This window comes from Simochromis diagramma, unplaced genomic scaffold (genome assembly GCF_900408965.1).
Source record: "Simochromis diagramma unplaced genomic scaffold, fSimDia1.1 OVJJ01000334.1, whole genome shotgun sequence".
Taxonomy (NCBI): Eukaryota; Metazoa; Chordata; class Actinopteri; order Cichliformes; family Cichlidae; genus Simochromis; species Simochromis diagramma.
Window position 1 is genome coordinate 1948277 of NW_024386764.1, and position 25866 is coordinate 1974142.

General features: G+C 42.3%; 1 protein-coding gene across 5 annotated transcripts in view; it reads left to right on the plus strand.

Annotated features, from left to right (window-relative positions):
* ttll7 (tubulin tyrosine ligase-like family, member 7) overlaps positions 1-25866 on the plus strand; it is a 79743-nt gene that overhangs the window by 4842 nt on the left and 49035 nt on the right. For all 5 annotated transcript variants that reach the window (XM_040031342.1, XM_040031352.1, XM_040031371.1 and 2 more), the window contains exons 2-9: positions 6913-7335; positions 7603-7734; positions 9460-9581; positions 12121-12188; positions 12442-12600; positions 16206-16422; positions 18105-18269; positions 24832-24990. In XM_040031342.1, coding sequence (XP_039887276.1) covers positions 7311-7335; positions 7603-7734; positions 9460-9581; positions 12121-12188; positions 12442-12600; positions 16206-16422; positions 18105-18269; positions 24832-24990 — 1047 coding nt within the window. In that variant the 5' untranslated portion in view covers positions 6913-7310. The remainder of the gene's footprint in view (positions 1-6912; positions 7336-7602; positions 7735-9459; positions 9582-12120; positions 12189-12441; positions 12601-16205; positions 16423-18104; positions 18270-24831; positions 24991-25866) is intronic.

Consider the following 25866-nt stretch of genomic DNA (forward strand, 5'->3'; position numbering starts at 1 on the left):
CTGCTTTCAAGATGTAGTTTCATGTTAGGCTGGAGGAATAAAAACAAGTCCCTCTGGGATGTACCACTAGTTGTTGACAGGACTTGTGTAATAGGTGTGACACAACCTTGTCATGTACAAACACAGTCTTCTGCTTAAGCTCTGCTTTTCCTTTGACTCACTGCTTTCAGACTATTTACGTGGTCTTTGTGGATTCGTTTTTGGTATAAAATAGGTTGTTTTAAAGAGTGATTTGCTGTCATCTTAAAATACTGAGATAGTATCATCCTGTATTGCACGTTCCTCTATGGATAAAGAAGAACTGCAAACCATACCAGCAAAATGCCCCCACAGCCAAACAGAGCCACTGTATGGGTCAAGGACTCAATTGTTTTCCTTTACTTTTCCACTTTGCCTGTGTGGGGAGACCACGGTGTGTAGTAGTCTGACTACACATTTACCACCTGTGCTGGATAATAAGGGTGAGATTGTGCATAACAATGCCCTGAAAGACAGATATGCATTTGTTGAGCAGCATGAAGAGCTGAGTCGCTACAATGAAGCCTTTCTGTGTCGTGTGGCAGGGAGGGAAAGTGCATGAGCTAAGCATCTCTACCAGGTCTGCAGTCATAGCACTGCAAATTCTCTGATGGCCCTTTGGCTCACCCTGTTGGTGAAAATGTGCTACTGCAGCAGAGGATTAAGTGGAAACTCCACTTTATTACGATTATATGTAGGGACGAATAGTAATTTGTACTTATAATGCTGTCAGTATTTATGAATATGACAAATGTGACAAATAGTTATTAAAACCTCCAAACCAGATTGTGTTGGTGTTTCTATTCATTACAGAGTCCTTTAAATAGAAATCTGAGGACCGGATTAACAAACTTAAAGCCTGTGGCTGTTAAAGAAATGCAGCTGCTGCCATTTTCTGAAGGTGCATTTACAGAAGAGGTCGCCTAAGACTTCTGTGATTAAAGGGAGTAGGTGTTTTTGGTAACAAATATGGTTGTTATGGACTTGAAATGTATTTTTTTGTAGAAAAGGCTAAATCACAATTTTTCTAAATCGTGTTTTATATTTTATGTTATAAAATTTAAAAGCTGAACCTTTTTTTTTTTAATCCTGTGATATATTTTACATTTTAGACTGACTAAAATGACTGACAGGATGATTGTCACAAAATAATGTTTTTTTAAAGTTACTGTTAAATAACAATAAATCCTCAGCTTCAAGTGAGTTCAGGTAAAATCAGGCCATCTCGTGGTTTACAGCCACCGCTACCAGCGAAACAAACGAGCAAAGCAACAGCAGGCCTCTTTTTGCTGGATCATCCATCAGTGTGCCGCTGAAATGTCTCACCTGTGACCTTATATGGTCGCAAAAACAAGCCTAGATAGAAAAATCCGTGTCGACATTTTTTCCCATAAGATACAAGGAGGGGAAATTAAATCATCGAATCAGTGACATATTTACCGACATACTTATAAATATATTTATGCGCATGTGTCTCTTGGTTTTTTTGTTGTTTGAGGTTGAAGCATGTTTTATTACAGTAGCTAATTTCTTTTTTTTTAAAAGTGTAATTTATAATGTCTGTCATACCTGAAAAGTAATTATTATAAATCTTGATTAAAAACACAAAAACCTCTACAATAATTCTTCTTCAAATTAGGAATAAATAACCCTGCAATACTGTGCAGGATAATTAAGAGCAACAACACGGCGTTTGCCCGGGGACTGTGTATCATTTTCATTTTTTAAAATACTTGCATTAGAGATTGTGTGCACTTTCTGCTTGTGTGTTAGTTTAGTTGCATCATATGTGCTCGTCAGCTCCACCGTTGTTCCTGAGGGTTCACGTGACACCAAGGTCTGCTGCTCCTATGGAGACGGTATTCCCTGCCTACTGTACAGAGAGCCGGTACACCACTGGGAGGTGGGGGAAGATTGTCAACAGCACAGCTTGCTTCACTTTATCACCCTGACTCTTTGTTGTTGCTCTCCCTCCCTCTCTGCTGAGCTCACTTTAGTCTCCGTTCGTCCCAGGATCAATGCCGCGTGGTTTCCGCAGGCAGACCAAGAGGCTGACAGTGACGACTACTGAGTGATCAAGCAAGGCGATCAGATTGTTTCCTCATTCTAATTTGTCCAGAGGCTGCTGATGGGATCAATAAGGTCGCTTTGCAAGCTAGCCCGTGTGCTTGTGCTCCTACAGGAGAGTGTGTGGACGGTAAACACTGGTCGATAGGAAATGGACTTTTCTGTGTGTTCTCGCCACTAGAGGCTGCTGTTGATCTCTTTATGAAATGCAGTGGAGACGCCACAAGACGGTGCACTGCAGATGTAGTATCACTAGTTTATGTTTCTTATGATATATGTGCTCTTTATACGGTGCCACGAATAAGTATTTGCCCCCCTTGCCTGATTTCTTAGTTTTTTGCATATTTGTCACACTTACATGTTTCAGATCATCAAACAAATGTTAACATTAGACAAAGATAATGCAAGAAAATATAAAACACAGTTTTTAAATGATCATTTCATTTAAGGGCAAAATGCTATCCAAGTCTACCTGCCCTGTGTGACCTATTGACTCAAGAGTCAAATAAAATTTATATGAAAAATTAATTGAGCTAAAAGATCTCAAAAATAAACCGACCTGCCTTCCCAGCAGTGGTTAGACTACCAAAATCACTCTATGAGCACATCAAAAACTCATCCAGGGTGGCACTAAACAATATCTAAAGAACTGCAGGACTCAGTTGCCTGATTTAAGGTCAGTGTTGATGAATTAACATTAAGAAAAACTGGGCAAAAATGGCATCCATAGGAGATTTCCAAGGCAAAAACCACTGCTGAACAAAAAGAACATCTTGAATCCACAAGACGTCTGGAAAAATGTTCTGCAGGCTGAGGAGAGTTGAACTGTTTGGAAGGTTTGCTTCTCGTTACATCTGGTGTGAAACTAACACCAGTTCATAGAAAGAAAGTCAGTTTTGTCCTTATTTAAATCCAAATGAATTCTTTGGTGTGACTGTAAACGAGCCTTTCATGCTTGAAAAGCCTCCAGTTTGGCTGGATTAAAATCATTTTTGCAAATGATATAAAAAAATATCGCAAATGCTTGATTGCAGTTCTTTTTGTCAAGACTGGCCAATTATCAGGGTGCATTTACTTTTTTAGCTTTTTTTCATCTTAATAAATCATCATTAACAAACTGCATTTTGCATTTACTCGGCTTATCTTATCTAATATTTAATTTGCTTGATGATCTGAACATGTAAGTGTGATAAATATGCAAAACAAAAAGAGAAATCAGGAAGTGGGCAAACGTGTTTTTATGGCAAACTATAATATATATCACTATATTTCACAGACTTATTAATCTTGCTATCTTGCTAACTTTGCTATGCTGAAAATCATATCGATTTATTTCAAATGTATGCATTATTATATGTAAGTCGGCGTTGTCCAAAATGCAACACATAGCATTTGTCATAGAAAACATATTTCAGTGACACTTTGCTTTTTAGACTTAATGTAATGTCTAAAAGGCATGATGTAATGTCATTCAAAAATAGTAAGAATGAAAAATTAAAATTAAATTAAAAAGTAAAAAGTAAAAAAAAGAAGTTGGTCACAGAAAAACAATCACAGCGTCTTGTTAATTGCCTCAGAACCCTTCACATGTATCACAGAACCTCTTGTGGAGATTAAAAACTGTCAGGCCATTAGTAATCATCACTGCTCAAAGATCAGCTTCTACAAACTCTCCTTTTTACTTGTGAGAATCATGAGTGGCTGAAATAGGTTTGTCTAGCATCCAGGTTTTTAATCCTTTTGTTGACATTCAGACTGTAGCCCTGATAAACTTGGTTATTCATGTGTGGACATTAAAGCACCCAGGCATCATGGCTGCTATCAAATCTAAAATTTGACAGTCAAATTGGATTTAGCCATTGTATGAGATGATGAGAGTACTTGATCCTTTTTTGTCTGACATATAAAACTATTACAGCCTATGATGAATGAAAATGTAAGAAGTAAAGAAGAGACAAAAGAAACACCCTTCAACAATGTCACGAGTGCTGATGTTACATTATTTGTCCACCAGAGGGCACTCTGTAGCTTCGCTAATGGGAGTGTGTGTTTGGATTTCCACAAACACAACAAGCAGCTGCTCCAAGCAGAGTCAGGCAGAACATATGAGTAAGACACGACTTCTTGTGACAGTAAAAAAACATTATTTTTAATGTCATATTCTCATAGTTAAGAACAGCTACATACAGCAAATGTTAGAATCTATTTACATATTGCCCGTTTCTCAATTCTCAAGTACACGAACACAGCACGATCGTTCTACAAAGGGCACGGCGGTGTGCTCGATGACATCTCTGCTCCGGAGTTTTTACTGCCATTCCCTCTTAATTGAGCTGTGATTAATATTTGCAATGGAAAGATGTAGCAGATTTTTTTAAAGAAAAAAAGATATTTTAAAAAAGTATCTTAAGCACTTTGACGAAATTCGCTTTTAAGCATCATCTGTTTCATAATGTTAAGCACAATCACTACGTGACAGAATCACAAGCTTCATCTCTCTCTTAATAAAAATAGTATACATGTATGGCTGAATAAAAACAAACAGGTGAGATGTTAGAATGCTTTTATTTTTATTTTAGTAAACACTCAAAACTTACAATAGACAGCTGCTGGGGTTTGGAAGAGAAATGAACAAATATTTAAAATCTAATCAGAATTCTTGGAGCAGCCTTCGGGATCTCCGTGTATTAACATGCTGAATTTGCTCCCGCTGAAAATGTTAACTCCCGAATTTAAATATTTTTAATGTTCTGATTTAATTCAGAGTCAGCTGTTTAAATCAGAACAGGTGAAGTTCAAAACTGACAGCTCTCCAAGACTTCAATATTAAATAAAATGGTCCAGTTATGAAGCTTAAATTGAATCTTAGCCAGACAGATAACTAATAAAACACTGAAAGAACCAAACATTAACATTTAGAAGTTACCTAAGTGACTTATATATCATGTTTAACCTGAGTGGCGAAAGACCGGGGGTGTTGAAAACGACGTGCCGGGAGTCCGCTGTTCTCGCCGGCCCTGGTGAACATTGACCTCCCGGTCAGCTATCGAGCTGGTGGGTAACAGACGTCTCCGAAAACGTCTGAGCGCTTTTGCAAACATGTGATGTCTCGATAAATCGAGCAGATATTTGAAGCTTCCACAGCTACATTCTCGCCTGAAATATCTTAAAAGTTTATTTTGTGACCCAGAAAGAGGAACATTTCAAACTTTTTAGCTGCTTTCCGCGGCTGAGTTTTGGATGAAATGCATTCTGGGATATTTGGCTGCACCAAGTTGACACAAGTCACCACCGATGCGTGCTCGATAAAACGGGAGGAGCGAGAACACATTCTGGAATTTTTAGCATACTTGGCTTGATGCGTACTATGAATTGGAACAGTGCTTGGTCTGCGGCTGATGACACGTCACAAGTCCAGTTCTCATCTAGAACTGGTTTTCAATGACCAAGTTGTAAGGCTGCATGACCCAAGGAAGTTTCTGTCCTTTAGTGCACAGACATGGTGCACAACATTTAGATAGCTGGGACACTGAAACTAAGACACATGTAGAAGTACAGATGCTAAAGGATTCGTTAGTAACAACAGTGCAGGTTGATAAATGAATATTCAGCTCGGACAGTCTGAATGGAAACATGTATCTTCAACTGATACATCAAAGCACCAACTTTTACGAGGAAACCCTGCCAGGTTTCTTTTAATCTCTGTATGGTGCATTCAGTTTCTCACCATTTCACCCACCGTCTTTCTTTACAAGCAGAAAATGTTCCGAAATGTATAATAGGTGATTACATAATAATAATAATAATAACTTTATTTATAAAGTGCTTTCAAACAAAGTGCTGAAAAAAGATAAATAAATAAAAGCAACACAGAAAAAACAATGCAATTTAAAAACATACATACAGTATCCAGCATCCATGTAGTATATACAGGTTTCTCAAAACCACGATAAGCTCATGCTCAGTGCAACACACAACCACCAAACCCTAAAAATCAGCTCTGTGTGAGCACACTCAGTGTATTACTTGTTAATCCATCACTGGATTAAGTCACACAGGATCACGCGTGTGCAGTTTAGATTTTCCAACTGATGCTGCCTTTTTTTTTTTTTACAGCTAGAGCACAGGGACTGCTGAAGTCATAGGAAACATAGAAACACACACAAACAATGCAGGAAATGAAGCCTAGTCCAACACGTGTCACTGTGAGGCAACATTACCAATCATCGAGACACTGTGCTACCCGAGCAGCGACCGTTTTAATCTTCATAATGGTTGATTATATTCAAAAGAGGTTTAAAGACACACTCCCTGACCACAGCCAAATAATAACAGAATCTGGCTGGTGACTGGTGTTAATTTCCCGCACAGTTTATAGCCCGGGGCATGTTTTTAACAAACCACTGTAAAGATGCCATCTGTTTGAATGAAGTGACCTCCCAGGCATACAATTAAACCCAGCTGGCACAAGACACAACGAGTAGCAGAGAACTCTTTACTTGACATCCACATTAATATTTCACAGTGATTCCAAATAATGCCAATTATTACTGTAGCCATCACACAGCTTTATCTCATTAGTAGTATTGCAGTTTCGCGGCTGTATGGAGTCCTGACTGAACTCTGTCCAGTGTCAGATTGGCTGATGTAGCCTGGGTTAGGCCTGTGTGCTGCTGCTGGAGCTGCTTTACATCAAAGAGCACGTCCAGTGCGCTCCAGTCGAAAGCACACACTGATCCACGCTGTGCACTGCAGTCACCCTTTGAGCAGTCAACCTACTACTACTGTTCTGCAGCTGTAAAATATGGTTTTTCTTCTCCTCCACAGGCATTCCTACCCGCTCCCCCCCCCCCCCCGTCCACCCCCTCCCCACCTTTCTCCTGCTGGGGATGTAAATAAGCTGGGGTTGTGCAGACCCTTGAGAAGTCCTCCCACTCCCGCTCTTCCCAACCACTGCTACCCCCTCTGACTTCCCTGCCCACTCACACTCTGCTGCTGCCGCCGCCGCCACTGCTGTTTATGCAGCTGAAAGGTGCCAGGGAGATGCTCAGATGATCCATTGGGTCGTTGTGAACCACTTCGTCCACACAGCCCTAGACAGGGAAGACTAACTAGTGTGAGTGTGAGAGAGTCCTTGGGGGTGCTGCGAGCACCCTGTGAGGCCCGCCCACCTGCCAAGCCTGGCAGAAAGCTTGGCTTGTCCCTTTACTCCTCCAACCCCTGAGATGCCCTCCCCTCCCAATGATGGAGGTGAGTAAGAGAGATTCAACTTTTTTGTGTGTGTGTGCATACACCACCTATAAAAGTACACATTAGCAGAAATACACACACAAATAATTTAGGGATCATGACGCACGGAGCTACGCCGAAATAGATGCCGAAACCATTTACATTCTAGCCTCATAAACACACCAGAGTAAATCCCCTGCAGAAATGAGCAAAATATATTAGAAGACTCAGTCTGGAGCACAAGCTGTGACTGTATCTAGCCTTGTTGTATGTTTTCTCCTCCTCCAGAGGATCAAGGAGCGTCCCCCGTGAACAGGCCATCTGTGGGCTCCTACCAGAGCAGCGGGAAGAGGAAGGTGCACACCAAAAAGAAAAAAGGCACCATTACCGCCAACGTCGCTGGCACAAAATATGAAATTGGTATTGTAATTTGCTTTCTTGTATTTATTAGTGAGAAGCATTTGAAATTATTTGACAATAGAAAAAAATGAGATAAATAAACATACAAACCACTGTCTGGTGTCGGGAAAGATGAAATCTTCTCTCGCCATGACTGAGGAGCTCGTAAAAGATTCCACTACAGTGCGTTTAACGCAGAGTCTCCGAAATTCAAGCGTCTGAATCTTTATTTTGATTCATTCCTTGTGAAAATTTCATTTGTGAGTGAGACCAGCAACTCGTATGGTAGAATTAATGTTCTCTGACAAGGTGAATTTCTATTAATCTCGGAAACAGCCCTCAGTACGGCTTACTCTGTCTGTCAAAACCCCACAAAATCCAATCACAGTGTTTTCACAACAATAAAATCGAATTTGCTGCGTTGGATTGTTTTTAAAGATACCACCTTTATTTAATAGCTTCAGTTAAAACTAAAAGAGTTGCAGTCCAGCAAAACACTTCTCAAAGAGACAGCTTGGCTTCATATACATGCATAAATCTTTGTTGAGGTAATATAACTTAGAGGTGAGCTTTTTTAGATTGGCTGAAATAGCATTGTAAGCATTCCTCCCATGTTCAATATACTATGTGGCAGCAGGGCTCTCAGGGGTGAACTACAACCTATGAAACTAAAGAGTCAGCAGCAGAAAGTAGAAGTTGGATGCTGCAGGGATCTTGCAGGTAGATGGAAGTCCAGCTGTGAGTCAGTCAGCTAGCTGTGACGAGACCCTCACAGTGGCCATTCTGAGAGTAGAGCAGAGCTATTTTGGAGGGAAATTAACACTAAGGGCCAGATAGATGGCTCATTTTTGCTGTTACCTTTTTTTGCAGCTGTCTTTTTCTGTTTCAGAATTGATAGCATTACGAGAAAAGGTTAAAGGTTAGGGAGTATGTGGTTGGAAATCTGCTTTACACACACTGAGAAGGGAATGCCGACTCTTTACCCTGAGGATGTCTATTTAGTAAGATGTGTAAGAAAGGCCGATTAAATCTTTTTTTTTGGACTCAAAGCCCTGCTAGTAACTGCAAGCATAGGCCTGCTGTGATGTAAACCCTTCCTGTTCCAGTTAGCAAAACACTGTGAGCCTCTACCTACGTTAACAGATGGATGAAGTCACATCGGAAACACGCAACATTAGGCAAGCCTTCTCCAGGTTTGTGGAGGCTTTCAAGAAATTAATTAATACCTTGTTTCGTTAGGGCATATGAATTTTTCATTACTCGCTGAATAATGAATAGTTGTTGGATTAATGTCCAAATGGGCTTGCCACCTATCTCTCATACTATGGGGTTTCCAGTGGGATTTGAATGCATTACAGACAATTAATTTATCTTTTTGAAGAGAGGCATTACGATTGGCTGCTCTGCAACCATGCCATGAATGGTAAATATTGCTGTGAGCTTTTTGATCTATAATCTCCGGGTCTCATTCCTCCCCTAATGTATGCAAAAACAAAATTTAAGCCTTGCAAAATGTTTGAGTGAAATATTGATCTGCAAAGCAGAAATAATTGATTTGTGGGTCCAGGTCATTTCTTATTCTTATTCTGCATCAATATCATTGAGTTGTTTTGCCGTCGTGGATATGTATAGTCAATCCTCTGGGGGTGTTTTCCTAAAATCAAAGTGTATGTAAAGCTTATTTAAGTGACTGCATGTCTCACTCTATTAATGGAATACAATCTAATGAGAGTGTTTCCCTCACAGTTCGTATAGTCATCAATGAAATGGACTTCATCAAGACCCGTGATGATGATGAGACTGCCAACCTCATCTGGAACGACTCAGCTGTGCAGCATGAGAAAATCGCTGAGCTCAGGAATTATCAGGTATACATGGTTACCATGTCAAGTCAGTACACCTTTGTTAGTGGTTCAATAGCCTAGAGCAGCGGCCCCCAACCCCCGGGCCTCGTACCGGTCCGTGAGTCGTTTGGTACCGGGCCGCGAGAGTTGAGGCTCAGGTGTGAAATGTCTGGTTTTCAGGGTTTTTATCGGTTTTCAGCGTTATTTTGTTATCGTTTTTATCGTTTACTCGGTTTTCCTGGGTCTTTTCACGTGTGTTATGAATAAATCTTCTTTTTTTCGGTACCGGTACTAGTTTTATTTTGTTGTATTTATCCGCGACACCTTAAAGGCCGGTCCGTGAAAATAATGTCGGGCATAAACCGGTCCGTGGCGCAAAAAAGGTTGGGGACCGCTGGTCTAGAGGTTATAGAGGAGAGCTCTCTGGATAAGGGTTCAATTCCTCTGCTGACCAGGAAAATATGGCTCTTAATCTTTGGAGCTCAAGAATATGGACCGAGACGTCTGAAAAAGATTATTATTTGAGTAGGAAAGGTGAGATTTTACCTTCCTCAAGAGTTTAATTAGAAGAATGTGAAAGATGCCTCTGATTGAAATGCACTGTCAGTAAAAACAAGATTTAGATGCTGTAATAACCATGCTGCTTATAACTGATTTTTCTATTAAAACTCTACTTTTTAAGATGCCATAGACGGTTTCTTACATAGTCAGAACAAACTATTAAATGAAATGTGAATAAATCTTAGCTACCAGAGGTTTGCCAAGAATTAGAGATAGAATTTCAAAAAAAGGTCATTCGTGTGTGTGTGAAGAAAAGGAGGGTTCGCTGCTTTATTATCCTTCGGTTGTGTAAACCACAACATGTCAAATTTATAACGTGTAAACCTGCTGACGTTTAGCTTTTGATCAAATAAATGAACACAGGAAGCATCATATGTACACTTTAGGAAACAGCTGTTTCCATGAAGATCGTGACTGGGATTGCTGAACCTGATGACCCCAAGTGTTTCTGTACAATGTGGTCAATCCCACCCAGGGTCTCTTTGCAGTACCAGTCTGCTTATTTCTGTCTACCACCAAATGACAACTATTAAACTGTGAGTATATTTAAAAAAGAAAGGAGGTGAGAACAGATGGGAAGGAGGCGGTATTTGGAGAATTTTGCTGGAAGGCAACTGAATGAGAGCATTCAGTTACAATAATAAAAATTAAATAACAATTAAATAAGTCATAATAGGAACAATTTAATAAAATATAACTGAACAAAAGGAAAAGTGATAAGCTGGCAGAAGACAGAGTCTGGCTTCTTGGCCTCCTTAAACCATCAGAGGAGTGAGAGCAAATAGTAAGGCGGGGTGAGCCCAATGAGAGCGAACATCTTCCACAGAGACGGGAAGATTGACGGGTAAACTGACAAGTTGTGAGCAGCAGGGGATGTTTGGGCGGGTTTCAGACGTCACCTGTGAAGTTGATAAGAAGGCCCTGAACAACAAGAGTTGTTCTGAGTTCTCCATGCTGGTCTGAGAGTGATGTTACCTCTGTTTGACCCTCCCGCCCTGCTGAGTGAACTTGGCTGATCCCGGTCAGCTCTGAGCATTAGCTATCCATCTTCTCGAGCGCTTATTTGATTAGACTGGGCACTAATGATCGATTAAATCACAGGCTAGTCAGGAATAGTATGGCTTGTTAGGAAAGGGGCAGCAAGAGTTCAGCTAAGTAGATTGAATATTACAAATAGTGTAACAGCTTAACATGTTGTAACGTGGCTAATGTTTCACGTAGAACTGGTGATGTCAGGTTTTTTCTTTTTTTTAAGTGCTCCCTCACGCTGCTGTGGTGCTTCATGAGATAATTTTTCAGAAGAAAAGTAGAAGTCCCTCAACAATTGGTTTTGATTTCCCCTCACGAGTCACGTCGTCTCGCAGCATTGGCATAATTGTGCAATCTCTTCCGAATCCCTAATTACGTCTGTCTCGTTTGGATAATAATCACGCATTCCCTTTACCCTCTGCATCCTTGTTTTTTTTCCCTTTTTCCCCTCCCTTCTCCTACTCTTTCTCCCTCTTTTAATTTTTCCTTTTTTCCTTTTAGTGATGTACTGTGAGAGTTTGCTGTCAAGTTTCACTTCATATGAGCCTAATTAACGCCCCTGTTCAGGCTCATTTGGTCAAAGAATACAGAAAACCCAGAGTTTCTCCTATACCCCCACCTCCCTTTCGGCACATTCAAAGCAATTCATTCAACTGTCACTGCAGGAGCTTGCGATGCAGAACCAATTACCTTGGCCCCTCTGAGTTGAGATTGATCTTTTTTTTTTTCCTCGCCTCTTCCCTCCCCAACCTTTAAAGTATAAAAAAAACCCATGGTAAACTAAATAAAGGTTAAGAAAGGTCTCAGCGTCACCTTTTTGTTTTGAGTCCGTAATTGGGCATAAATGTCAGAACATTGTAAGCTCACTTCAGGTTGCTGCCTTTAATGTGCTCATTTTTATGAAGGGGTGGGGGTGAAATTGAGTGGCGTAATGGCCCTAACAACATTATTATGTCTGCTTGTCCCGTCGCAGAGAATTAACCATTTCCCTGGGATGGGCGAAATCTGCCGAAAAGACTGCCTAGCAAGAAACATGGCCAAGTAAGTTTTTTGTTCCTCGCTTACAACACCGGCTAAATTAGAAGACGAGTTGAGTTGCAGATGTGCGTGAAAGCCTGCATGCGCTACAAGGTACAACAGGGTGTCTGCAGCACTGCACACTTAGGAGACAAATAAGTAGACACTGCAGTGAAAGCACAACCGCACCTTTAAAAACTACAAGTGGCTGACTCTAGATAGTTATAAAAGGAGAGAATAAAACACATTTATGTTACTCTCTTTTTTATCTCTCCAGAATGATCAAGTGCCAGCCTCAAGAGTACAGCTTCATACCCAAAACCTGGATCTTCCCTGCTGAGTACACTCAGTTCCAGAACTACGTCAAAGAGCTACGCAGGAAACGCAAGCAGAAGACCTTTATAGTCAAACCTGCCAACGGAGCCATGGGTCACGGGTAGGTCAGAGGCCAGCGAGCGCTGGTGCAATCTGTATGCATCCAGAGGAAAGCAGAGCGAGCAGAAGGAGAGAGTAGCTGAAGGAGATGATAAGTAAGTGGGTGAAGGAGGAAATTAGCGCTAGAGCAAATGGAGGACAAGCACAACAAAACAAGGCAATAAGAGGTTTGTGACCCTGACATGGGTGTCTGTGGAAATAGCATTATAGCTGGGACCAGATTGAGTATTTGAGCTGAGAGGGTGTGGTGAATCTCATTGTGGCCTTCATTGTCCTCGATGGTCACACTCTCCATAAATCAGAGGTTATCGCCGCCATTGGAGGACACACACACATGCACACATGGTTGCTGGCAGTTACTGTAGTTCCCCCCCTGAAGGTCTCTGCATGTGATTATTGGAGTCCTTTATGAGGCACCATCAGCAGAGACCAGTCAGATTAGAAAATGGACAACGATGGCTGCTGCAGGGGACTCCGTCTCTCAATAGCATCGCTTTATCAGAAGATGAGCCGGCTGTGGCACCTGAATGCATATTTCATACTTTGCGGTCCCATGGGCTGAGTGCCTATCTCATGCTTGTGATGTCATGCGCCCGTTGTATGTTTTGACTACAGGAGAGTTGAAACATGAAGAGACCAAATGCAAGCACAGAGACTTGGATTTTTTTTAAATGTATGAGGTACACGTGTGCACTGTAAGCAAGCAAAGAGACAAAACCCCGGCAAGCAACACAACTGACCTAGTTTGAACTGTTTAGCTTTTGTTGATGAGCAACTTGAGTAACTTTCAAAGATGTAACCAGTGATGTTTTTGGCATTATATTGAGAGGTGTGCCTAAAGGAGGAGGCAGACAAAAATTATGCAAAACAGTGTGCGTTCGATAGATCCTGAGGAGGTCCAGGGGGTGGAGGGGCACAGCGCTCTGATGATGCACCTCATTCTTTTTTTGCTATTTAATATCAAAGAGAAAAAGGTAAATATCCTAAATTGTATTTCATATTCTGACATGAAGCAGGCAGTCAGGGTCGATTTAAGCTGTGTGGTGCTCACAGTCACATAGCCAAGCGGAAATGAAGTGAAGTGGTTTCGGTTTTAAATATTCAGGCCAGGCTGGTTTTTGTAGCTAATACAGTTTTATAGGATAGAAAAATAAATAAATGAATAGATGGAATATTTTTAGAGGCTAAAATATGGGAAAATAATCTGGTTTGAATGTTGCACCATTTCTATCTCAAGCTCTGTAGAATATGTTGAAATTTCTGAAAATCCCAGATATTTATTTAATATTCTTTCTGACTTATTATTCTTTGAAAATATGAGCCCTGTAGTGTGTGTATGAAGAAATCCTTTGGAGTGCCATCATCACTGGCGCCAATAGGTGGGGATATTGAAGTACAAATAACTCAGCGTGCTTCACCTCTCCCTCTAATTCTCTTTGAATTTGTCCTTTCTGGTATAATGTGCGCATTACTTATAACTCCATGCTGCACTAAGCCCTTATTTATTAAAGAATAAAAGGCAGCAAAGGCTGAATTATTGCAATACATTAAGAATATGAAAGATGATGAGTTTAGCTCGACCACTCAACGGCAGGCGGCTCACAAGATTAGATTTTTCTCTTTTTTTTCTCCTTTTTTTTTTGCATGGTGTGACGCGGCAGGAAATTAAGTTATATCTACCCCCTGTAATTTATTTTTCCGTCAACCAACTAAATGAAGTTATTGTTTGTGTCTGAAGCCCAGCTTGTTATAAGGGAAACAAAATAAAAGCGCGTGCAGAGCTTAAAAAGGCGAGATCCCCTCCAGTGCCAAATTAAATAGGCAGGGGAGAGTGGGCCGTGATTATCTGACACCCTGGCTCATCAATCATGTCGTCTCCTCTGCTACTTCCACTCGACTAACTAACACTGTTAACCCTGTCTTCATCATTCAGCTTTCTGTCTGCCTGTTTGGAAAGCCCCTCACATCGTCCATGAAATCCCCCCTCCACATAAAAACTGAAAAAACTTAGAGTGCTGCAATAAGCAGGCAGGTAAAACGCTCGTCTGTAGTAGAGAAGTCGCCGCTAATTGATAAACCCAAAGTAACAGCGACATTATACTCGAGTAGATCTACAAGTAATGAATTTTTTTTAATCAAGCTTAGCTAAGACCTTATTTGATCACAACCTGAAAAACTAAACCTTAGTAACCCCCCCCCCCCCCTTTGAGGCTTATCAACAGCAGTGCAGTGTTCTGGTAAGCTAGGAGTTGATGAAGTTGACTGAGCACCTGAACTAAATAAGAATATATTCTGATTACCTGGGGCCTAATAATCTTTGAGCTCTGGTAGTTTTCTACCACCACTCTTGAATAGTTAAATTACTCTTGTGTGTGTTTGTTTTGGAGCAATCAGTTCTCCACATTTTAGCCCTGTGTTGCGTTTATGTGTGCAGTGTTCCTGCTCGCTTGCGTATAATGGAGCCTTCCTGGCTGTGCATGTAATCAGGTTAGCCCGAGTCTGCTTTAACTATGAGTGATGGTGATATAGGTCAGTCGCTTTGTGCGCGCATAGTGGAAGATCGTTTAAAAATGACCCCTCACCCGCACTGCACACGTATGTACACCACACACATTCAGACAGACGCACACTGTTGCGAATGTCGTCCTCTCACACATACAACCACGTGGACGTACACAAACTAATAAAACACATCTTAAGTCCAGCCGGCAACAGTCTGCTCTTTATAAGAACTGAGTGCCAGTGACATGAGACCAAAGCAAATGAATTAGAGTGGAGGTTAAAACGGAGCGCACTGTCTGCTGCTATTAACCTGCGCATGGCTAAATGACCCTATTAGAACATGTGATGCACTGTGCCATTTAGACTGAATGGAGTTTGGCTACAGAAAATCACAATAATCTCCAGATGCTGGCCGGCTATGGCCCAGACAAACCATTATTTGCGCTGTACCTGTCTGCTTCATGCGCAATCATTTCTCAAACCGTTCTGTTTAGATGGCAAGTTAATGAATAGAGTAACAGCATTTTTGGATGGTCGAATGCGTCGTAGTGCCAGACAGCTCGTCCTGTTCAAACTAGACTGGACTCATTTTTACATATTTTCACTGAAGGCTGTGGAGGCTCACTGAATACCATCAGGGCATGACTCTGATCCTCTCAGCTATTAATGCTAAATGCCTTTATTATAAAAGTATTTCTAATCATTTTGTGCTCAGTAAGGACATACTGTTATCTTCTCCTTCCAACTACATCTATTGATTATTCGGCTAAAGCTATTCTTGGCATGCGAAGATTGAAAGTACCACTAGTATTGGCATCTGCAGCAAGCCAGACATATATCTCCAACTTTTCCAGATGACTTTGAAATGAAATATTGTGTTGAGACACATAAAATCTGTATCTTGTTTGCCCCCCTCCTTTTTTTTCCCTTCAACATGTATATAAGACAGTGCCAATGTCATCAGTCATGTTCATGGTCTCTGCTGTGCTCCCATCTATCATTTTTTTAATTATCTTTTTTGTCTTTACTATGCCATATTTTATTATGCTGCTGACGACACCATAATTTCCCCCCCGAGGATTAATAAAGTTTCTCTCGATCCAGGATCTCACTTATCCGTAACTGTGAGAAGCTGCCAGCGCAGGAGCACTTTATCGTTCAGGAGTACCTAGACAAGCCCTTCCTGATGGAGGGCTACAAGTTTGACCTGCGGATCTACATCCTCGTCACTTCCTGCGACCCTCTCCGCATTTTCCTTTACAACGACGGCCTCGTTCGTATGGGCACAGAGAAGTACCACGCACCCAGCGAAGCCAACCTGGTGAGTGACAAATAATGAAGCTACTATTATGCAGGTATTCACACACACCTGCGCCTTTTTCTTGAGTTTGATAAAAGTGCATGGCACTGTGGTGCATTTATATTACTGAAAACAATACATATATAGTGCTCAGCGTGTTATAAATTCAGTAATGCACTGCTAACATTTTATTTATTATGCACTTCCATGACCTGCAGCCATAGCCTCGTGCAACTCAGCACAATCAGATTAAAAACAGATGAAACAAAGGTTGGAAACAGTGTTGTCTTTACATAAGAACATGCATGCACACATATAAATAGTCCACAATTGGCAATAACTGATATTGTTCACATACACACACGCACACACACACACACACGGACGCAAAATATGCAGACATACTGTATGCACACAAATGCCCACATGCCAGATGTCTCCTGTAATATCAAGCCGCTCGTGTTTGCCTTGAGGTTCTGCACCTGCTGAAGCACAGTCTGTTGCTGATGATGGGATACATACGCACATACACACACGTGCACGCACGCAGACACGCACTCAGTGAGTTCAGAGGACATTATGGTGGCTTACACTCATTCCTGTAGGTTTGCTCTAGTCTTAACCATTACTGCTATTTGCCGAGCCCTAACCGCTGCCCTGGCCTTAACCTAACCTTACCCCGTCTTTAAAATTTGTCTTCACCTTAAATTTAATGATTTACGTTACGGGTGCTTGCTTTTTGTCCTCATAAGAAAGGCACGGCCTCATAATGTGTGTAAATAGATTTACATGAGTAATGCCTGTATCACCGCTTCCTATCAAGCACGGTACTTATCTAAAATATGAGCACGCACGCACGTGCACGCATAGACATGCAGGACCTCTCCCATGACATGAAGCGTGCGTTGTGTTAGTCTGTGACATATGATGGAGTGAGTCATGCCGTGGAGATGGATGTTTAATCCCACAGAGAGTGGCTTCCAGACAGCCATCAGGTGCTGGAGTGGCCTGCGGTCACAGCGGTTATTACCTTGTAGGCTAAGGACAAGGATGTATTGTCTTCAGGTGTAAGGGATGGTGTTTAAAGAGAGGGATACAAAAAGTTAAAGACAACCATCCAATAAAACATTTTAACCATACACTATTGGGCACTATAACTCAGATTTATATTCTTAAGATTTTGCAGGTCTGTGATTGTAAGATTGAGCTATTGGCTTGATTTCCACTTATTCTCATGAGAATAAGTGGAAATCACCCAAGGAGCGTTTCTGAAATACATCACTGATAATCTCCCAGTTCACACAGTGATATATTCTTTATTTCTTTTACTATAACACTCATTCTACCATCTCAAGTTGCCAAGGGACTAGCATGCAATATTTTTACTTCAGTCTTATTTACCTACTTTACTTTTAGAGAAAATGTTTTGCACCATATTGTGAGCTGGTGCTCTGTAGTATAAATTCACGAACACTCCTGAACAGGTTGTTAGAGCTTGTAAAAAGAAGTTTTATTGTTATTCACTCCAAACGCTGGATCCCGCAGTCACATTTAGTCGAATTATCATCAGATATACTGCATTCTTCCATATAAATGAAAAGGGCAAAGCTTGTTTTGAGCATATTTATTTATATCAGGCTACTTATGTAAAAGAGACACGTGTAATGCAAAAAGCCTCTTATTGTTCCCTTTTCTCTCCACAGAGCCAGCTCTACATGCATCTGACCAACTACTCGGTCAACAAACACAACGAGAACTTTGAGCGAGATGAGACGGTGGACAAAGGCAGCAAGAGGTCCATCAGCTGGTTCACCGAGTTCCTCCGCACCAATGACTATGATGTGGCCAAATTCTGGGGCGACGTCTCTGTACGTGGGCAGTCCACCCAAAACACGTGCAAACACAGATACAGTTACACTCAGACGCGCTGCGCCTGACGTCCACTTCCAAAAGCAAGGATGTAGAGTATGATAACAAAACACTCCACAAATGCAAACAGTGAATGACTTCATCCTCAGAAGTAATCTGTACGCAGGCTGTCACATATATATGTGTGTGTATACATACACATGCTGCTCCTGCTAACAACACCCGTTGCACGCAATGCACAAGTGGACGAGCTACGGCTTGATATGATTTGTTATGACAGTGATTCTGTGAGCTTGTTTAACTCCAGGAAGAGCTCAGTGGAAACATCATTCCTGGAGGGTGAGCTCTCCCGATTTGGCATTGCTCCCTGCTCATCCAAACACTTTAACCTTGTTCATTTTCTTTCATCATTGTCTGTTTGTAAAATTCCTTCACCTTCTCATTGATTTTTCTTTTTTTCCTTCTTTTTTAAATTTGTACATCCATCCATGCCGGTCATGCGCCTTTTTATCTTTCTGTTTCTACTCTTTTAGTTGCTCCTTTCTGTTTGACCCATTTTTTTTAGGTTCTCTTCATGCGCTCAGTATTCAGTATTATTTTCTCTTTTATTCCTGACCTTGAGTCTTTGTCCTGCTGTCCATAATCATTTGAGTTGTGTGGTCCCTCAGTACTTGTTCCCTGCTTTACGGCCTGCTCTCATGCTACCACCACTCAAAACCAAAATGAAATCCCTTTGGTTATTATTCTGTACTCAAGGAAAGCTTTCATCTCTTCTCCTTACTGCCTCTTTTTTTAATTTTAATGTTTCTTCATGTTCATGTGGCATGCGCATTACTTGCTGGGAAAATTTGTTGTTTAGATAACATTTTCTTTTCTCCCCTCTTTATTCCCGTCTCATATCCACATTGTGTGATGTGTCCATGTGCTCCATTTGGTGAAGGAACTAACATTTCCTTTCCTGTATTTTACTTAGTTTTCTTGTTTTTTTTGGTTGTTTTCTGTCCTTTAGTAACACCGCGTGTCACCTCCTGACTCAGCCAGAACGTCCACCTCTCGTCTTGCTCTCTGTGTTGTTTTCTCTTTTCTTTCTCTTTTTCTCTGAGCTTTCTTCAGAAGTTGCACCACTTTGGTGTTAGTGCTGTACATTTGCACTCACACACTGTGCTTTGTTTCAACTCTGTATTTATGCTCTCTGCGCCCTCTCCCCTCTTCTTCTCTTTTCATCTCTCCTCTTACATTTTGTTACCATGCAGACCTTAGCAGGCTGCCCCGACTCTTCCTGCCAGTGTTCATGGTCAGGCAGTCAGAGAGTGTTTGCCAAAAGATTTGTCTGTACAGGTTAAGAATATTGTACATATATACATACATATATACATATATATGTATATATGTATGTGTGTATATATATATATATATATATATATATATACATATATATGTATATATGTATGTGTATATATATATATATACACATATATACTAGGGGTGCAACGATACACAAAATTCACGGTTCGGTTCGATATTTTTTCGATACAAAAAAATGTTCATGCCTTTTTAATTTGTCATTTATTAAAATTATAAATATATATTTTAACTCAAAAGTACAGTTTTTAAATTTAATGTTGCTGAAACAACAAAGTAATAAAATAATAAATCTATCTGATCATCTTTGGAAAAAGAGAGTTTATTACAGAGAAATGGCTCTTTCCAAAATAAAAGCTCTACTATACGCTTCTTCTGGGCTATATTCTCAGCAGCATATTAAACATATCAGGTCCTCATAAGGAGAATCATGTGCTAACGGCTGTCTAAATGACTCGGGTAAAGTTTGTAGCATGCATGCTTGTTGTTTTTGTCTGCTTCCACTTGTCTTTGCACTAGGATGATGTCGGCGTAAATGTGCAGTCATATTCGTTGTGTTCCCACTAGTGCTGTCAGCATTAATCTCATTGAAATGACGTTAACGCCACAACACGGCCAATCTCCGTTAACGAGCTGCCGCGGATCGCCCCGTGCATGGGGCTGGACGGTGTCAACACGTTAACGAGCTAACTGCGCTAACACACTAGTTCCCACCCATGTAATTGAGCATTGCATGGCACATCCAACATACTGTTTTACTTTAGTCCATGACGCGCTTACCTTCAGGGTCATACGTCACATGAAGACCAAATAGTTCCAAACGCCAGATCTGAATGAGGGTGGGGGAGGTTCAATTTGCCATGTTGCAAGGAGAGCTTAACTTCTGTCTCGCTCGCTTGCCCTGCGCTCAGTGAATCTGCGCTCGACTACTCCGCCTAGGCTGCACTGTCGAGCGCAGATCCACTGAGCGCTCAACACAGACAGCATCGTCAGAAGGAAAGTTGATAAAATAAATTACAAATTTTGTATTGTTCGATACATATGCGTACCAAACCGAAAGCACTGTATCGAACGGTTCAATATCGATACGAATATCGTTGCACCCCTAATATATATATATATTCTATTTTATGTGAAACACTGACATCTCTTTCGTATTAAGGCATTATTGATGTGCTGTATGGGACCTAGGTTTCTGAAGAGCTGTAGCTTTGTTTTTTTAAATGTGAATTTTGTTCACAAGAACATGTGCAGGGTTTTTTTTTTTTTTTTTTTTTTGCCTGTCCCATTTGGTTCTTTAACCATCAGAATTGTTGTCTGAAGACCAACAAGGATACCCAATGGATTTATTTTGCCAAATGGATCATCGTGGCATTGCCGTATTGGTCCATTTGATCGACCTTTGTTTTTATTATTTATTTTATTTTATTTTCAGATGTTACAGACGGGACAGACATGAGTGAGGGATAAGAAAGGGAGAGAGAAAGAGGAAGGAAAAGAAAAACAGAAGGGGAGAGGGACAGCGAGAAAGGGGGGGAGAAAAAAAATCTCCTGGATCACCTGTTGAGAGAAAAAGAATAGAAAACAAGCAAAAAACCCCAAAGCAACATACTAAACACAACACCATCGCATTAATCTAGCTAAGTGTAAACAGCAGTAGATACTAAATATTCAATGTTGTTGTGCAGCACGCAGGACAGACAGCGCACAATGTGCTTTGAAGTAGCAGCCAAGAAAGGTGTAATTTAAGTCTACGAACAGTGAACACCCGTGTGCACACCTGTGTGGATCAGCGCGCTTGTATTCAAATGGTTTCCACATGTAATGGTCTGCAAGAGGATGTAGAGAGCCATAGCCCCGTCCCCCAGGGCATGAAGCAGGCATGGAGGAGATCCAGGCCCCAGAGATCCAGAGGCCCCAGAGTGCGAGAGCCCAAGGAGGACAACCGGAGGGGCATCCGTGCCACCCTCATGGGAAGGGCTGAGGATCCCCAGACGAGGCGTCACCCAGTAGCCACCGAGCAGAAGCTAGAGGGGGCTGCACCGGCGTGCCCGCCGGCTCTGCCGGCAGCTAGCTGTGCCAGAGTGAACCGAGCCGCAGGCCCAGAGGCCGGAGGCCCGAGGGCCCCCCGCACCCCGGAGGAGGCCTGACCGAGCAACAGGCGCCAGGCCCCGCTAGGTGCAGGTTTAAGTCTATCAACACATACAGTCTCCCTACAACCCCCGAAGTCTCAAACAAAATGCTTCTGACTCGATTGGAGGACCCTGAACTGGCCGTCATACAGCAGATGCAGTGGTGTCCTGTGGGCATCGTGCCTGACAAAAACAAACTTAGAAGTTTCTAAAGTCTTTGGGTCAAAGGTGTCAGGCAGGCAGTGGTGCACTGGACTAGGAATGTGAGCCGAGTCCACTTGAAAGAGTGGGGGGTCGGCTGGGGGGTTTCTCGGGCAAGAATTCCCTGGGAACACAGAGGGGCTGACCAAGAACCAGTTCAGCCTTGGAAGCACCAAGATCCTCCTTAACCGCAGCCCCCACAAAACCCATGGTAGGGAGTCAACCCAGTTGCCACCTGTTAGAGAAGCATGGAGCGCAGCCTTAAGCAACCTGTGGAACCGCTCACACATCCTGTTAGCTTGCGGGTTGTACGCAGTGGTGCAGTGGATCATCAGCCATGGCAGCCCAAAGCTCCGAAACAAACTGGGGCCTCTGTCAGAGGTAATGTCAGCTGGGGAAATGCGAAACCCAAGTTGACAAAAATGCCCTGGCCACCATCGCCGCGGTCCTGGATGACAGGGGGACCGCCTCTGGCCACCAGGTGGTACAGTAGCTTGTAACCTTGTGGTAGGGGACCCATCAGATCAAAATGCACATGATCAAAACGTTTGCCAGGGATGAGGAATGGCGCAAGGGGTGCCTTAGTGTGTCTACGGACCTTTGCGCGCTGGCATGAACTGCACGCCACTGCCCATTCCTTCACAGATTTGCGAAGGCCTGCCCAAACAAACTTGGAGCTGAGGCCCGGACCCCCGGGTGTGATAGAGCATGCGCCGATTCAAAAACGCAACAACACCATGAAACGGGAACCACCGAGCGTTTGCGGCTGATGGAAACGTCGCATGATCAATGGGCTGTGAGGTCAGTTTCTTGATCATTAATATGCAAATCGTGACCACTGATCAACAACCACTAATCAAAGCTCACTGATCAAAGCCCACTGATCAATGTCCATGAGTACCATTCACAGAGAGTTGGAGAATGGCTGCACTCACAGCATTGTAACACGGTGAACGATGTACCCTCAGCCCCCCTCCTCGATTCAGAGGTGATCTTTTCCTTTTCACGTACTTCTTCAGAAGTCACCTGGATGAAAACGCTACGTTCCAGATGAACAGAATCAAGTTTTGGGGCGGAAAAATCCTGGATGTGGGAAATGGGATAACGAACGCTGCACAATGCCCAGGCGCTCTATAGTCGCAAGCTAGCAGCAAAAGCAGCTGTAGGCCGAGGTGGCAGTCCGGCAGCCGCCGATGCTTCCAGGCAGGAGCTGACTTCCTCTTCGGACCTTAGCATGTTCGCCCCAGGGGTCACCAATGTGGAGGTATGAAAGGATGACACGAGAGATCTCAATATTTTACTTCAACTTTAATCTCGGCTTCACACAACTCAACACTCAAGGCGCCAAAAGCCCAACCCTCTCACTTCCCCTCACACCGGGTGTGAGTGGAGCCACCTGGTGGTCCACCACAGGGGTCATTTTGAAAACAGCGTCTGACTACAAATGAGCTAGTTATGGATTTTATATTTTTATATTTACACACACACACACACTGAGGCGAAAATAAATAAATAAAAACGAAAAAATCTGAAACTGCATTTTAGACTTTTTCCAACATCTAAAGATACGTTTGTTCATATGTAAAAATTCTCATGTTTTTATGCATTAGTTTCCTCGACAGAATAATACATCACTGACAGAGTAATGCAGTATTTATTCTCCATATACTCAGTATTTTCCTTTATTGCATTTTAGAATATTTCCTTTTGGTTTTTTATTTTTAATGTGCCTCGTTTAATCCAGTGATACTGTTACGTAAATTTAACAAAAGAAGCCACAGATCGAAACATGAAAAAAAATAACTTGTGTATTAATTTGGTATTTGGATAAATATAAAGATTACAAAAACAAAAATGAATAAAATGATTTAAAAAGGAGCAGGTTAAACCATTCTAGCTCAAAGCTAGCAAGATACAGGCACGCATCCACACACATAAGGTGCGAGGCAGTGGCCAGTGCTGGGGGCTCAGGATAAGGAGGGAGGTGATGTGGGCAGGGACAAAGGACACACACGCGTGTGCATACACCAGTCACTGCTGGGGACTCTGGGCATAAACAGTGGTAGTGGGACCAGGTGTTTGTGCTGGGCAGCCTGTGGGGTCAGACGGGTGGATGGATTGTCATATGGTTGGAGGTGTGTGAGCGACAGACAGATAGAAAAGGGAGAGGGGGGTGCAGCCTTATCAGGCCAGGGCCAGACCACCATACACCTCTCCTGCACCCAGCAGTCAGTCTGGACTGGGCAAACTGCAGGCCAGCAGCACTGTGTGGGGCTTGACTGGTGAGGGTAAGCTATGTGCAACGTGTTTGTGTTTGTGTGTGTCAGACTGAGCATGTTTACCCCAGTTGCACGCTGGGAGTAGGCAGGCTGGTAGCAGCCAGCACAGATAGGTGCAAGCACAAACATGCGCACAGGTTGGGCACCACAAGCAACGGAGATGGACCACCACCAACTTTGGTGAAAGTCTCTGTGTGAGAGCAATTCAAAAGGCTTTAGCTTTTAAACCGACAGACTGTCTTTATAACGCATTCGAGTTCAGGATTAAATAAACATTTCATTCGCGCCTCTGTGGAGCATGTCTGTGGGTTGCAGTTCTAGTGTGTCCGTCACCATTGCTTCGTTGTCAGTTTTGTCCTAAATACAAAGGTACAATCCCTTATCTGCAGTTTTAAAATGAAATTAAAGCAAAGAGTTTTAATTTCACCATTTCCTGATTAAGGAGACCTTTTAATCAGCAGCTATAAAGCCCACAGCCTATGGCTTCTTAGGATAAACGAAACCTACTAAAGAAAAAAGTACAATTGAGTTCTCTTTGTAAATGCAGCTGGCTGATTCTCTCTGGCTTTGTGTGTCTGTCTTGCCAGGAGCTGGTGGTGAAGACATTAATAGTAGCTGAGCCCCACGTGCTGCACGCCTACCGCATGTGTCGCCCTGGCCAGCCACCGGGGAGTGACAGCGTCTGCTTCGAGGTCCTGGGCTTTGACATTATTCTGGACCGCAAACTCAAACCCTGGCTATTGGAGGTATAATTCTGTTTATCTACAGTATATGTACAGCATGCATGTGTGTGTAAAGCTGGTTAAATTGGAGAAGTGTGTTTCTCTCAAAAGCTAGAATATATTTTGGAGGCGTAATTTCACTAGATAATTTGAGATATTTAATTTCTAGACTACTATTACTATTTTTCTGTATACTGTTAGTATGTCATGCTAAGCTACTATTTGTGTGTGCTATTTTAAAAACACTTTCAACAAAGAGTGAAGGTACACTTGTATTCTGTCTTCTGTGATTTCTAACGTTTCTGTAAAGTCTCACCTGTCTGCGCTGCTACTGAAGTGACAGCGGCTCCAGACTGATGTAATGTGGTATAAGCAGGAGACAGGGAGACGTTACCGCACACTGACAGAAAGCATAAACACACACTGATTTGTGCCCACACGCTCTGGTCCCCACACACAAACACCCGCACGGTCTGCAGTACGTGTTTACGCGCCTCCGAACACACGGAGAGACTCTCGTAAAATGAAAGGATCTCACACAATCGCAGCCATGCACGCTTGATTACACGCATGCGGGCATTCATGCACACCCATAGATGCATACAGAAATGCATGAATATACAGCAGCCTATAAGACACGATAAAGACACCCCACCCCATACCCCCCTGCAGGCTTTAAAATATAGGCCAGAATAGCAGGTTGACTAGTAATTCTTCAAGTGTCAGTCTCTCGAGTGTCAGGCACGCAGGAGATTGAGTCAAATTCAGATTCCACTCCAGGATTTCTATCTCACTGCTCTGATGTCAGCAAGTGAGTTAAAGTGTGACCTAAATCCTTTAACCCAAAGTGGCTGCACCTCCACCCCCATCCCACAAATTGACTCGAGGATGGGGAAATGC